Below are 16,188 nucleotides of genomic sequence, written 5' to 3'. Positions count from 1 at the left end.
TGGGATGCCCCAGTGAACTCCCAGCCCATCACAGCTGGTTTTCTGCCTGATGCTGAAACAGCTCTCAGGAGCTGCACACAGGAGAGGCAGGATCCTAAAGCATCTGGGCACATTTATCTCAGAGTCACAGCTTTTGAGTCTCAGGGTTTCTACACTGAAAACTTCTCTGGTAGCCCTCATGGCTACCCAGCAAACCTTGAGAGCTGAGTGTGTAGCCAGGACACGTTGTGACTGCAGAGATGCTCAGGCTGTAGGGATGAGGGCTCCTTCACATTTAGGGAGTCCCAGCCAGCTCTTTGGAGGCACATGGCCAGCACTGTGTCAGGACCTTCCACGGTGCAGGAAAAGGCTGCTGCCCTGCTGAACCTCGTGAACTGATCTGTCCTGAGTGCCAGAGCAGCTCTAACACCATTCTGCCCAGGTTGAGCCACTTTGCTCTCTTGCACTCATCAAGCTCTGGTCTGTCCTTCATTCACATTCTGCTTGGGAGTTTTGCTCACCGAGCTCCCTGTCTCCTCCACACCCTTGGTAAACAGTGAGTCCACATCTGAATGGCTCTGGCAGACAATATTTTTAACTCTCAGCTGAACGACAAAACAACCATATTATACTCAGGTCTGGCAACCTTTTGCTACATGTTGTGGACACGCATCTCACATCGCAGCTATTTTTTATGCTCTGTTGTTTGCTTGTATTTCATGTTTTCATTCAGCTGGAAAACACAAACAGTATGGTTCGGCTTGGAGGTGAAGAACTGCCAGTTTGTATAAACACTTTGATAATAGAAACTTAGTGGTGATTACAGCTCAATGTCTGCTGGAGAAAAACAGAGGCCCTTTAGCAAATTTTCTAACGTAGTACAACACTGGTGCTTTGTTCTTCAGCAGATACTCAGCCATCCAGAGAACGGCCAAGCACACAGAATTAAATTGTGTAGGTCTTTGACAGATGCTCAGTGCCAAGTTTTGCTTGTAGTTAACAGATATTTTCAGTTGCCTAAGCTGCTGGTAAACATTTAATTGTTGTTCATGACTCTAAAGATCTTCCCTGCAATCACTGCCTGGCTGGAGCTCTCCACACAGGACATATTGACTTAGTGGCTGAACAGGCAAAGGTACAACTGAAGAGTAGCCCAAATATTCCATTCCAATAGCCTGTGGTGCCAAAATGCAAATTCTTTGAGAGTTCTAATTCTTTTCAGGCTTTAGAAAAGACTTGCATAAAGTCAGTAGTAAAATAAACCTTTAAACAGAAGTCACTTATACCCTGGCTAAATTTAATTACACTAGCTTAATCTCACCCATCATCTGAAATCTGCATCATAATTTACACACTAAGTTCCAACAGAATGGGAAAATCTACCTTAAGCTGAAATCAAAACTGCAAAGGAAATCCAGAATATTAATACTTTTTGTACACAACTCTCTGGTCAGGCTTTGCAGGTCAGCAGATACAATGTCCATGTAAATGAAAGAGAACAAACATACATCTTAAGTTATTTTCCTAGTTTTTAAACTATGTCCTTTTGCAAGTTTATTCCACTAAATCACTACGGCTAGGATTTCACTAGGTGAACCAGCTTTAATAAGTGAAGTTTTCATCTCTCCCTGGCTAAAAGAGTAACCTTACTTGAAGCCTTTTCAATTTCCAAAGCTGCCTTCAGCTGTTAGTTTCCAAGAAACAGCTATTCCCAGCCTCTGTGTCTCCCTCTCATATGCCACTGAATATCCACCCTATGCTTTCAGAAGTGTCTGTGACTCTGGCTGCCTTAACTGGCAGATGTTTTTAGAGACTAGAAAGTGTTTAGTCCCTGTGGACTAAAAGTTACATGATGACTTCATCACATAAGCAAAAGCTAATAACGGGAAAGCAAGAAAGCAGACAAGCGTTATATTCCAAAAACATGATGTTTCCTGTGCTTCTGGCAAAGCTACTTCTGTGCCTGAAAAAAGGCAACTTGAGTCTCGGTACTCAAAACACACACACACCATGGAATCGCTGCAAGATAATTTATGGGACTCTCCCTTAGCTGCCTTCCTCACCAATACTCACTTTCCTCTGGATGGGAGTGAGAGGGTGAAGGCAGAGGAAAGGCAGTGGTTGTTTACCTTCAATATCTGTGTGCCTCACAGCACTGGCTGGAAGGGCTTACTGCACCCAGGAGTTTACAGCAGCCGAAATCTGAGCGGCTGCCTCAGGACCACGCAGCTCAGCTCCTGCAGGGAAATACTCTTTCAAGTGCACACTTTTACCCTCTCCACTCAGAAAACCTTGGAGGCTGATACAGGAGCAACTGGAAGTAATTAGCATAAATGGCATCTGCACACCCAGGCAGTACTTGCTGTGGTTTCACATCAAGCCATCAGCAGTGGACATCCTGCCCCTCTGTCCATGTGCCGAGTGACAGATCAAGAAACCAGAGGATGTGGATTCACAGGAGAAAGGCCTCCCTCCAGTGACATGATGGGGAAGAAGAGCAAGTGAGTGGAGAGGCAGCACACCATGGCAAGACACTGTGAAGACTTCTCTGTCTGAGAGGGGAGAACAGATTTGCCTTTGGGCTTTCTGTATATGAATTCTATGCATGTATATATAAATTTTCTTAGAACAGTAAGGGAGGGGGCTATTTCCTAGAGCTGATTAAAGAAGCATGACTCGATTTTCAATTTCAAACGACTCGGGGGGCATTCCAATCGACTGCAGACAGGAAATGAATACCATACATGCACTGAACAAGGCAGATGCTTTTGAATCTGACACTTACGTGAAATGAAAATATCTTCATTTCTGTCTCCCCTCCACCCCACGATCACTAGTTAGTTCTGGGCTATTTTTAGGATAAATGGTTTTATTTTTCAAACTCGTTATAATCTTAGCATGTGCCTGAAGCCACCCAGACGCCACTGACAATAAAGTGTATGGGAGCAGGCCAAAGACATCTTTAAATTAGCCCCAGCAGCCCAACACAGCAGCAAGGTAGGAGAGGAAAGATAAGCAGCTCAGTTTTGTGTATCCTCACCTCCTCCAGTGAGGAACAGAGATGGGACCCTCGTGGATAAGCCTGATCCCAGGGAGGGAGAACAGCTCTATACAAAGAGAGATCCCAAAGCAGATACAGCAGAGACACCAGAGGCTATGGCTCAGAACTCACTGCCACCCACTTAACTCTGCTGAAGAGATAAATATGTATTTCCTCCTCATACAGCTCTTACAAGCAAACTGCAATAATAGTCATGGGAGTACTGTGGGGTTTATAACCCAATATAACAATGTAATTGTGGCTCCTTTTATCAATGGCAGCCGTGCATATCGGGGAACCAGGACATGCAGCTCTTTTCCTCCACTTAGTCCATATGTGTGCAAACACATGGTTTCAGCTGCATGCTCCTCTTGTATTTTATTGTAGGAATAGGATAAAGGAGAAAAAAATCAGAGAGGTGGTATTAATCTGGCCCTTACTCTGAAGTTATGCAAATAATGAGTTCATTTTATCTTGATGTTAAGACAGCCAGAGCTATATTCTTCAGAACATGAAAAAATGATCCTCTTAGGAGACACAAGAAGAAAGAGGGATGGGTAGGTGAGAAAGGCAGCTTTGATTTAGATTATTCAAAATGCCATGAATGCCAGATCAAAGAAGAGCAGGAATCAAATGCACATCCACTGAAGGATTTCAGCAGCTTTTCCAGAGCTATTGATCTCTCAAGGGCAAACCCTTTTAAAACACTAGGTGATGCCTCTAACCAGACAGAACCTCCACCTTAGGCTGGCTGAGCCTCACGTGGTTTGCCTCCATCAGCTGGGGAAAGCAGAAACAGCCAAGACACCTCTGTATCAGGTTCCATGAAGGACACACAGCAGAGCACAGAAGTGCATTTTCTCCACCAGATGTTGCCTCTCTAATGGCCATCATGGAGATTAACTAAAAACCAGATTCAGTGTTTGGTGACCGTGGAGTGCTTGCTGTGAGGACAGAGTGCTGTCACCCTGGTGAGAGCTCTGGACAGGGTTTGTTTGCTCACTGCTGACTTATGAATCAACATAAAGTCACCTTGTATTTTCTGTGGGATGAAGGTGGAATAAGACATCCAAGGAGCTACTGTAGCTCAGCTAGCAGGCAGTGACTTGTTCATGGGTCTAATCTGAACACCTAGAAGGCACAGGATCCAAATCCTAAATCAAGTGCTGAACTGTCAAATGCACCACATATTGGCATCTTCCCCCCACCCCTTCCCTTCCTTGGGTCAGGTGTCTCTGGAGTCTGGCAGACAAGCTTCCAGGTGTTTTGCCTTGTCAGGGGACTTTGGGATCATGCCTTAAGCAAGAGCCACTGGAATTGGGTGCAGTAAAGCAATTTAACCTGACACAGCCCCAGATGGTTTCCTAAGAGCTGCCTTTGGGCTTCTGATGTGGATCCTTGCAGCAGGCTCACTGCTGCTGCCATCACTGCATCCCTGGGAACACCACTCCCTTCACACTGCCTTCCACATTTGCTGTGCTACACACATGGCTGCAACAGCACAGTATGGATTATTTGTCTCTTTCCAAGCTCTGCTCACATTTTGAAGCCCACCTGCTCCCAGCTCTCAGCACAACTTGGTGCCTTAAACATTTTCAGGAAATGGATGACCCTTTTCCTCCTGCAGGTTTGGCTCGAGGGCCAGTGCTGCTCCCACTTCAATGCATATCAAAATCTCCAGGGCTCTATCAGGCTAAACAGCTCATTTGAAACCTTTGGCACTATTGTTCCAACATGCCTGAAGACACAGGCACAGCGTGGCTGCCCTGGGTCCCGTGTGAGATATTTATTCACCAATGTTAGACATACACTTACTGAGCCCTCTTTTCTTTCCCAGTCAAAGCCTGGACTCCAAAGCACAAGGTGAGGAATAGATTTGCTATTGGCCAGCTGCAGAGAGCCTTTCATAAATAATGCCACGATCGACCCCCATAATGGAAAATGATACTCCAGAAGCTCTCTCCTGACAAACATCTGTTTTCCAATTGTAGGAAGGAATAACAAGATAGGAAAAGTTAAATGCTGAACGCCTAAACAAACAGAATTAAGAGGAGATGGTAGGAGCAATGATAGATGAATTGTAAGCCACCTGCAAATGTTAAAGTTGCCATACTCTTCTGCAGAGCATTAAGTCTATACTGCAAACCTCCAATAGACAGGGACTGTGCTCTATAAAAATCATGATGAATGCAGGCTTGTTTTTATATTATGGAGGTCCTAATCCTCCTCCTCCTCTGCCTTTGCTCTATTGTTACAACATCAAAGACCAACTGCTGGCCAAGATACAGTCAATATGAAAAGGGTGACCAGCAAATTTACTGCTTGACTTCATTCCCTTTAAATGGAATAGGCACCATGGCCCTTTTTCAAAGTCCAATCGCAGACATATATCTTTTTTATTGGACATCATGTACAATAAAGTGAAGCTGTAACTTGGGAAAAAAAATAGAACACCTTAAAAAAATCCCATGAGGTGAACATTCCTTTATAAAAATATCACTGTGGTTACATGTTTTGAAATACTCCGGGCACTCCACAGGGCAAGAGGCATGGACTGGCTAGGTTACAGTTTAGCTAAGATGCATACCCATGCCTAATATTGAGCTGCTTTCAAAAAAACCCCAAAAAACCCACCCCAACCAACAAATAAAAAGTGATATATTTAAGACAGAATGCCAGTGTGATTCAAGTAAACTGAAATGGCATCAAGTGCTTTGTTAAAGCCTGCCCTGTGCAGCGAGTCCTTACAGACTTTTTCAGTCCAGAGAATCTTAAAATCAGGAGCACAAAATGCCAGCACTGCATCTTAAACAACTCCAGTTGATAGATACACACTGCATCTTAAACAACTCCAGTATGATTACTGAGGTAACTTCCAGAGACACTTTCACATGAGAGTTGTATCTGTAGACATTAAAGGCAGGGGCAGTTTTATTGCTCCCATGTTGCTAAATAGAAGCTAAATAATTTCTGGCTATGAAATTAAATAGTGCATAAACAACTCACATGATGTAGAAGGTGGGTACAGAGGAATGTCACAGAATATATGCTGGGCAGCTATGGTTTTTACTTTTTGTTTTAAACCATTTATCCTTTTTGTTTCTTTGGGTAGCTTGTGTAAACAGACATTAGTAAATATCTGGTTACACATTGAGACCAATCCCACACTGACATACACGGCAGGTAAGACCAGGCAAATTTATGTTTTATCTACAGTAAACTTGGGCAGCTGCTCCCAGTGGAGTAATTATGGTTTCTTCAGGCAAAAACTGCTGCTGCTGCTGGGTTACTTCTAAGGCAATAAAGATACCAAGGCTGTGTAACTAATTTTTGAAGCACTAGCTTAAAAAAAACCAGTTGTCTTATCACTAGGTCCTCTTCCCTGTTATTTGTTACAATTTCTCTGCTGTCAGCCAACTTCTCTTTCCATCACAGCCTGCAGCACAGCTCTTCCAGTGCAAGGACCTCACCTCCTACTCAGCATTCCTGGGCATTCCTCTACTAGAGAAAAGTGTTTCAATTGAGTGCCCAACCTCAGTACCTGAGCGCCCAGCTCAGTGGGAGTGTAAAGGCAAGATGCCTGAAGGGATCATTCTGGAAGTTAAACCTGGCCCATGGACAGCATGGACTTAGTAACTGCTCCTTAGAAAGGGGGGAATCCACTTTTCTTAAGGGTGGCCCCAGTGGCAGAAACAGATGGGGCACTATTTGGTTTTTATAGATAACTTACACAGAACTCACTGGTTTTGTCATGAGAACCGATCTCAACAGCCCTGCTGGCAAAGAGGAAATGTTAATCCTCCCAAGGAGGAAGAGCTACTGTGGAACAAACAGTCCGGGGTTTTTCAGGGCAATGAAACGTAACAGATGGAAATGAATTCATGAAATGTGAAGAAAGCCATGCACCAAGGCCCAGCTCATCTTTGTGGACAGAGGTCCCAATGATGTGTGCTATGTGCTTATCGGTTCTGCAGAAAAACTGAGCTGTGAAAGATTCACACTCAATAGGATCTTGGCTCTGCAGCTGACCCAAATCATTGACTTGTCTTGCTTTGTGGAACTCAGTGGAGCAAGGTCAACCTAAACACATTGAGAATGCAGGTTTAGCATGGAGGCAGAGAAGCCAAGGGATGTTTGAACTCCTCCTGCCTTTCAATGCACACTGACTCCACCAAAAGCGTGAGAGAAAGATTTCCTCTCCGATTTTCCTCTCTCAACCTCAGGAGCACCTGCATACTTTAAAGGCTTAGAGGTGAAGAACTAGCCTGCTTTCATCCTGCTAGGCTTCTAGAAAAGAGAGGAATAAAAAAGATATGACCCATAGCTAAGAGTTCTCCAAGCACTTGAAAAACAAGGACAAAAGGATAAAGGAACTGCTCACCAGTACCGCCCACACCAGCTCCTCTAACCAAGCATTACGGTGCCACACAAGTGACCACTGTGGCGAGCCATCCCTTATTACAATAATAAGTTACATTTTACTCTGTTTTCTTTCTTTTTCTGGCATTTCAAATCGAAAGTACATGGAAATACCAACACTGGAAACATTCTGCTCTTGGTGATGTACCAATGAGCTCACTACGCTATTTCTTGGAAATGTTATTCATCTCTGTGCTTTGGAGTATGAATTTAGCCTGGCATTTACTGTCTTTAAAACTTGCAAAATAGGCACAATGGTCTTAAAGTGCAACAGTAACCACTGCATCGAGTGCTTCCTTCTGCCTTTTACTGAAGGACTTTTTCTTTCTCACTTTAAAGGCAAAAATAAAAAATTATTTATTATGATTATAATAATTTATATTATATAATTATAATAAAAAAATACACTTCATGATTCATTTGTGACAATGCCTCCATTCAGGCTGGAGCCCTTTGTGCTGCACATTGCTCACGAGCTACACCACAGTACTGGAACCTCAACCTCCACAAGCTTGGGTTGAGATTTTAAAAGTAAAATAAGGCGGGGTGGGGGGGGAATTATGCCACTGAAAAAGAATACTTTGAAAAAGCCATCTTTCTGATAACTGAACATTATTTAGTCAATTCAAAGGACTTTTTTGTAGGGTAGTCTTGAAGCAGACAGCAAGTCATAACAAAAAGACCAAATAAGCAGTAACCAACATGGTGAAGAGAAGAAATGAGGCACAACTGGGCACTGCCACATCTGTTTGTGAGGAAGGCTGGCAAAACAGACAGAAGAGCATAAAGCAACCAACTCTGACACCTAAACCTGCCAAAGCTGCTGAATCAGGATGTAAGCCAAAGCAAAATGACATTGCTTCAGTTTTTTAGGTTTATGCTTGTGTAAGGAAACATCCCAATTGTCTGTCTATATACCTGAAATATGAGTGTGTTTCAAGATCTTAAAGTGATGCAGAAGAACGTGAGCATAAGAAAAGTATGGAAAATAATTTCCTAGCATTACTTGCACTCTTTGCACTTTTACATAATAAACAAAAACAAAGGAAAAATTCTGAAGCATGAATGTTCACAATTCTGTGCATCTTAAAAAACAATGAGTTTTCAAACTGATTTTTCCTTCCTGCCACAATACATGTCAGTGACAGGGTTTTCAGAAGTTCTCTCTATCACATGGGATTTCAGAAAGCTTTTCTAACATACATATTTGGCTGGCAGGCAAAGCCTGCATCATCTGCATCATTATCAATACTACTGCTTTCTGCACTTCACTTTCTATGAAGTTTCCAGATGCTGTGACATAACACAGCCAGAGTTTCCACCTCATCGACAATTCTTTCATTGTTCTTTGTTTTCTTTGATGGTGTTTTCCACCATTCTGGAACAATTCAACCTTGATTACTAATATAGAGATGTAGTAGATATGAACAGAGGCAAAAGAACAATGCTGAATTCAAACCACATTTCCCAATTTACATTCAGCATAACCTGGATTGGTTAAACAGATGTCTTTTAGCCAAGGAATTCCACAAGGTGTGGAACAGCTCAGTATGCTGAACCTCTCAGTGCTGGGGCTCAGTTACCTACCTGCAGGTCACAAGAGCTATGTTACAAACCACAGGGGAGTGCACAGGGACCAGCACCACACAGCACAATGATGGCATTGTTGGGGCCACCAGCACAGCTTCAGCTGTAGGCCTCCTGTTTTTGTGCACAGCTGGCATTGGGAAAGGACAGAACAGGGAAATGGGATTGAACCTAAGGATTGGCAACCAAAGCAGAAACAAAGGAGAAAGTTCTGTGCCTGTCAGGTGAGAGCAGGGGGTCAGTAGCAGTGTGGTTGTGTCACTGTTAGAGCTGCCATGGACCAACTGCACTCTTCCTGCATAGAACAGACTTCTCTGCATGATCAACGAAGAGAGTTAAAAATAAAATCTACTCCACAACTAGTGCTAGCAGTCCGAGTTAGATGAACCAAAGAGGAAAGTAGCAATGCAGCTCCATCCAGGATCTCTGTGCACCCACTCCTGGCCTCTCTACTCTCACCAAGGGCAATCACCACAGCTCTACACTTTCCCAGGAGCCAGTCTCAAACCTTGCATTGCTGTAAGTCATCTGTCCAGCCATAGGGCTCAAGGCCTGGCTAGCAGGTTTCCCTTTAACCCCTCTGCCCTCACACACAGCCCCAGAGCACAGGTAAGGGTCAGCTGAGAGAAGAGAAGAGAAAGGCAAAAGGAATGTCATTGGACCTCTCCATATGGTAGCCACTGTATTTTGTGTCCAGCTCCAGGGCCATGGGAATGGACCTGAACACACTGTAATGGCCCAGAATGAATTCAGAACAACACACACTGCTTTTTTCTTACAAATAGCCCAACACTATAATGAGCTGGAGAATGATCCTAAATCTTGCTCAAAACAGAAACAGGTAACTCAAAGAGACTTTCAGTATGAAGCACTAGGAAAAAACTGCTCTGATCTGTAGTTACAGAGGAAAATTGGAGAGGCACCTTGTGATTTAATGCCAGGTACTTATCAGTGATGATACAAGATAAGCACTACAGTAACTGTTGCCTGTTGAGCTGAAGAGATGTTTAGCTTCTGTCTAGGTAAAATTTAATGCAGGAAGTTACATTCATACCTGCCTAACATTCCTCCTTGTAGCCATAACTAAATGAAATATCCTTGGATAGCTGTCCTGAATTATTGCAGTAGGCTAAGATACTAAAAATCTTGTCACATCCTATCCTGAAGGTGTAGTAGCTCTTTTCCACCAAGGATACTTTAGTTTGCTAGGAAATGACCCAAAATGGTAAGTATGAAGAGAAGTTTAATTAATAGTTTCTGGAAATTTCCAGGAGCTGGGTTTGAAAGGTGAAAGAATCTCTCCTGGGAGCAATGGATGCCAGAAAATGGTCCTGTGCTCAGTGCAGCAGTCTCAGTCCTTCACCCTTGTTTCCCATTTTATCCCTTTGCTTCCACGCATGCAGCAGCAGCACATGTAAAGCTAATCACCCTTCCTGCCCCCTCGACCCTGGCACAAGCCACAGCCCTCTAGCAAAACCACTAAAGAGCACACATAATTCCCTCCCTTGGGAGACGAGAGAATGAACTGCACATGGTGTAAGCCATTGCTAAATCTCAGTGCATAACCAGAGGAACATACGCCAGAGGGTGAGTTTTGGTTAAGAACCTACACACCAAAGCCTGCTGAGAGCAGGCAGGTTTCACTGTCACAGTCAAAAAAAGCACAAAACACCATCCTCTGCGATGAGGAACCACCTCACCAAAAGAGACTTTGGGTTCCAGAGAATCAGCCTGCCCAATTCACAGGCCACCTGCTCTGAAAGCTATCCAGGTTACACATAAACTTCTCTTCAGGCAGAGAAGGATTTAATGTTCATACTAAATATATGATATACATCCACTTACTGGCACCTTGTAGAGGCTAAGGGCAGTCTGGAAAGCATGAAGGCAGAACGTGGAATCGACAGGTTTTCAATGGAGACTGAGACGATCGGCTCCTATTAGAGCTAACCAAATGTAAAGCTCCAGAACTCAAATAAGCTTTAAAAAAACCTCACTCTAAAACTCTCCCAAAGTAAACAGCTTCACTTCTACTTAACTGAGGAAGCCAGAAAGCTGAACTATGCCACTGTATTCGACTGGAGATCATTTTGCAAATTGCCTGAATGCAGTACTAGGGTCAGCAAGAACGCACAAGCCCTGAAAAGACTGAAATGCACTCCAGGAAAGGTAGCAGACAGCAAACCATTGCTGAACTTCTCATGGTGCTGAGCTGGGGATGTTGGGAGAAAATTGCCAGGTCAGTCCTGTAAAGGGCTCCTCACACAGCTTGGAGAGTGACTCTTGTGCAAGCATTTATAAGCAGCAGAATGTGTTTCTTCTGGTAGGGCTCAGAGAGCATTTCCAACACGCTGTAATTGCTTGCACACTTATTGAAGAGGGGGGCAAGGGCAGGAGCAGGGCGATTAAAAGAAAAAAAAATCTTTACAGCACTGTGCTGCTTTTCAAATTATGTTTTCTTACACGGCCCCAGTTTTAAGCACAACTACTGAGTTTCAGGCTAATGTAATACTGCTGCAAGTACTGCAGTGGAGAATCTGACTTCATGTTCTATGGCATATATTGTTGGTGGCTCTGTTACTGCATTTTACAAGGTCATTTTTCTTGGTGTGGGAACACTGTTTTTCTTGGTGTGCAAGGCCTGCTATGGAAAAATTAGAAGTGATGGGGATAAATGTTGAGATGAAATATTTTCTCTCAGAATGAAAGCACAGATTTTAGAGCATTGTAAAGCATTAAAAATGTCTTCCAAAATTTATGTTCAAGCCTTCCCTTCATTTTGGAACTATGTAAAAAGATAAAAACATATCCAAGCTTTTGTATTTTTCCTTCTCTTAATACAGCTTCATTTGCTCTTCTTCAGAAAAGAAAGTTTGTACTTCTCTATTTCCTAAATATACTCCTCAACAGCTTCTGGATACTAATTAAATTACACCTCATAGAGTTCTCACCAGAAAAAACCAAAATCCCTCCCCTCCCCAATTCTCCTTTTTTTCCCCCATCGGAAGTGATGGAAAGAGGGGAATAAAATCTGATTCAGAAACACAAGCCTGATTCCCTCTCGTAACTCAAGTCTGCGAGGTATTTTACAGCTCCAATGTGGATTTCCCACTCTGTGTTAGTTTGCCCTGCCACAACCCAGTTCTTAGAGCAGCATGAAACCGCAGCCCCGCGGAGGTCCAGCAACCATTGCTGCAGCACTGAACCAAGGCAGCCTTGCTTGTATCTCCCTCATCCCAAAGAGGACCACAGGAGCACATCGGGATTTTCTCCTCACCGCTGCTCCACCACAGCCAGTCACAGCAGCACAAGACAATCCCAGACATCTGGAATCTCTGGAGACACACACAGCGTGGGGAAGGGAAAAATGAGAGGGAGGGAAAAATGACCTGTTTAATTTTGGGATGGAAGGGGTTTTTTCTTTATTTCTTTCATCTCTCAGTCTAATTAATTGCGGGAGTTAATGCAACTGAAAGACCAAAATAAATCAAAACTATTCTACAAAATCCTTCCTTTACAGGAAGGACCAAGGCATGGGAGAAAGAGAAGCTCTTCCTCCCTTAATGAATCAGACTTCAAATGCTTACAAGTGTTTTAGACTATTTAAATCTCCAACAATATTGTAAGATTACTAAGGATTCTTCCTGAATCTGTTTTATGTAAAAAGGTCCCAATTCTGAGCAGTTCATTTGTCCAAACAGACAGTCTTAAAATACCATATCCTGCATTTGATAATTGCCAGGGGCTTTTGGTACAACTTTGCCATGTCAAAAGACGTCTATAAACAGTTGCTGCAAAGATTACTCTTCCCTGGATTTGCCACACTTTTTCAAATCAAATGTGATAAGATGAAACACTGATCTACTCCTCGCAATCACTCTTCTCCACAGACCTACCAAGGCAGAAAAACCCTGAGAGATTTCTGAGTGCTTATATCAACAAGTGTGAGCTTGTGCAGTTTTGTTTCCCAAATTGATTCTCTCCCTGGGAGTGCAGTGCACTAGGATTTTGCATTTCCCTTCAGCACATGCCATGATAGAGCCCAAAACCTGCTAAAATCAGAAGATTCCAGTGCAAACTTGCCATCGAGATCCATACTGGGGTGCTCTGAATGGAAGCATCTGCAGTGCAACTTTCTAAAGCAGGTTACTTCTGATTTTCCAGCTAGCAATAGAATCTCTGGAAGTTATCAAATGAAAAAATTGATAGACTTCCATCTGTTTAACCAATTGCTCTAATCAATATCCTTTCCCCCCATAATGTTTTGTACAGACACAGCCTCTCAAATACATAACTGCAGAATCAATTCAGTTGGGAAGTATATAAAAATTTCAATTCTACAAATGGCAAACCATTATGAAAATATGAACTGCTAAAGCTATCATGGTGCTTAAAGGCACAGAGTTTATTAAGGTAATCTGTAAAAAATCATTGGACAGAAAGAATTCTTGAAGACAACAATCTAAAGATTTTCACAAGACAGCCAACTACAATGATAACAATCTGGGATGATTATCTGAAGATAATTGTCTTCCTGTTTCACCCTAACCTTACACCAGTGCTCTGAAAGGAGCTCCTCAGGGAAATGGCATCACCCAGAGTTCCCACTTACCCAGATGTTTCTCTCATTATGTTACAAGCCTGTCAAGAAAAGGCAAATTCAGGGTTATTCTAATGATAGCAAACACCTCATAAAAATCCTCTCCAAATTTACTTTTCTGAGGAACATCATTTTAAAAGGCATTTCCAGTGCCCATGAGGAAAGAAAGCATCATTTATAAAACATTATGACCAGAAATCTTGCAGATATTAAAAAAAATAAATAAAATCCTGGAATGTCAAGCCGGTGATAAAACTGCAGCTCAAAACAGAGACAGCACGGTGGGGCCTTACTGAAGTGCACGGCTCAGCACTCCCCAGCAGGACTCCCACCAAGTTCAGCAGGAAGGTTTGTGAGTCAGGGGGACCTGACTCCGGATTGTGACTGGGATGTTGAGCCTGCAGCTCTGGGTTCCCTCCTGTGGCCCATTTTGTGGACCACCAGCCAGGGATGCCCTGCATACTGTGATCACTGCAGCCCGTACTCGCCTTGCTTTTCCTCCTGCTTTTGCACTCTGTTGGTACTATGATTCTTACCGACACAATGAAAGGTTTACATAAATTTATGGTGATAATAATTATACACTTTTCTGCCAGTTCACTGTGTGACTTGGCGGCTGATTTTCCTTTTACCACTTCAATACAGGGGAAAAGAGCTGGTAAGGGCACATGCAACTAACCAGAGGTTTACAAGCTTTGTCTGGGGATGTTGATTCTGCAGCTTTGGCCACTGTCTCCAACCACTATAAATGAATGGCAATATGTGATACTGAATAAAAAGAATCACCTGCAAAAATACCGAAACAGAACAAAAAAAGTCCTTTACATCTGTCGGACATAACACACAGCTTGTTTTTGCAGGAGAAGTCTTTCAAAAGACTGGAATGGGCTGGCTGGGTCACAAGCGCTGTCCTTCACATCACAAGCCTTTATCACCCTAAGTTTCTTGCCTATTTCAGGACCGAATGCCAGCCCGTCTCTCGACACTTTTCAAGGAAAGCCATGCATTTCGTTGCAGTATTTCCCGAGACCATACACCTATCTGTCTCCCTTTCACTCTGGGGAACGCTGTGCCCAGGGTGACACGGCTGCTTCCATCCCTCACCTGCCCCACAGGCTGCCCAGGTGCGCTGCGGGAACACCAGGGAGCCTCCCGGCGCCTCCGGCACGGCATGGAACTCTGCCTTCGCCACGCCGCCCCCGACAGCGTACAGCCCAGGGGGAGCAAGGGACACCCCGTGCGCGCCCGGGGACAGCCCTGGGGCGGAGAACCCTGGGGGTCGGGACCGGCGCGGGCGGCGAGAGCAGCGGGAGGCGGTCGGGGCAGGTGCAGCACGCCGCTCCCGCCAGCCCGGCCGGCCCCGACGGCCCCGGGGGAGCGGGAGGGTGCCGGGGGAGGCGGGGCGGCACTCACCTGCCGCTGGCTGTGGTTGCCGGCGCCCGTGGGGGCGTGGGGCTCCCCTCCGCCGCCGCCGCGCAGCACGGTGATGTGCAGGGTGAGCAGGAGCAGCCCCAGCAGCAGCAGCAGCTCGGCCGCCAGCCGCACCATCCTCTTGAGCCGGGCGGCTTTAGGGCCCCGCGGCGGCGGCGGCGGCCGCGGAGGAGGCGGAGGAGGAGGAGGAGCCGCGGCGGCCGCCGCCGCCGCAGCCGGGGCCGTCGCCGGAGCGGGAGCGGCCCCGGCCCCGGGAGCCGCAGGACGGGCGGCGGGGAGCGCGCCGCTCTCGACGTCGTTGGGGCGGGCGGCGGGCGTGGGGCAGCGGCGGCAGCAGCAGCAGCAGCAGCGGGGGCCGCCGCACCACGGCGGAGCCACGTCGGGGCGGGATGCCGCGGCGGCGGCCAGAGTCCCGGCGCTGCCCGGCGGCGGGCGGCAGGTACCCGCGGCCGGCGGCGTCTCCGCGGGCGGCCCTGCAAGCCAGAGGCACCGCGAGCCGTCGGAGGGAGGGAGCGGGCGGCAGAACCCCCGCCGCCTCGGGGAGCCGCGGCCGGCGGAGAGCGGCGGGGCTCGGCGGCCGGCGGGGAGACGCCGGCAGGACGGGGGGAGCCGGGAGCGTGTGCGCGAGGGAGAGGGAGGAGGGAGGCAGAGCGAGGCGGGGGGGCCGGGGACGAGTCTCACATGGCGGGGAAGCCGGGACGCTCCGAGGGGAGGAGAGAGCTCGGGGCTATCGCCTCCCTCCGCGCGCGGGGATGGGGGTGGCCCCTGGACCAGCTTCCCCCGCCGCCGCCGTCGTGTCCTCGCCCGCCCCGCCGCTCCCCCCTCCCCTCCCGCCGCCCGTCGAGGCGTCGCCCTGCCCTGCCCGCCCCGCGCCGCCGCTGCCCCTGGCCGTGCGGGGGACACCGAACGGGGCGCGCCGCCACCCCCGCCGCCTCCCGGCCCTCGACGGGGCGGCCGAGAGCTCCCCGGAGGAAAAGAAGGGCAGATCGCGGCTTTCTGCCCCCGAGCCCCTTCCTCTTCTTCCTCCTCCTTTCTACCCGCTGGCTCAGCCGTGGGAAATCGGTTGGGGGGCGGAGGACGAGGGGCTGCAAATAGCTTCAGCTGCCCGCTGCCCTCCCGGGGAGCTGGATAC

At 46.5% G+C, this 16,188-nt stretch overlaps 1 protein-coding gene across 1 annotated transcript in view; it reads right to left on the bottom strand.

Annotated features, from left to right (window-relative positions):
* Nucleotides 1-15,509, bottom strand: part of ISM1 (isthmin 1) — a 39,115-nt gene extending 23,606 nt beyond the window's left edge. Inside the window, exon 1 of the mRNA XM_085054032.1 lies at nt 15,039-15,509. Coding sequence (XP_084910158.1) covers nt 15,039-15,173 — 135 coding nt within the window. The 5' untranslated portion in view covers nt 15,174-15,509. The remainder of the gene's footprint in view (nt 1-15,038) is intronic.
* Between the last annotated feature and the right edge of the window lie 679 nt (nt 15,510-16,188).

The sequence above is a fragment of the Lichenostomus cassidix genome, chromosome 3 (genome assembly GCF_008360975.1).
Source record: "Lichenostomus cassidix isolate B80296 chromosome 3, HeHo_3.0, whole genome shotgun sequence".
Classification (NCBI taxonomy): Eukaryota; Metazoa; Chordata; class Aves; order Passeriformes; family Meliphagidae; genus Lichenostomus; species Lichenostomus cassidix.
This window is presented reverse-complemented; position numbering and strand designations above follow the sequence as displayed.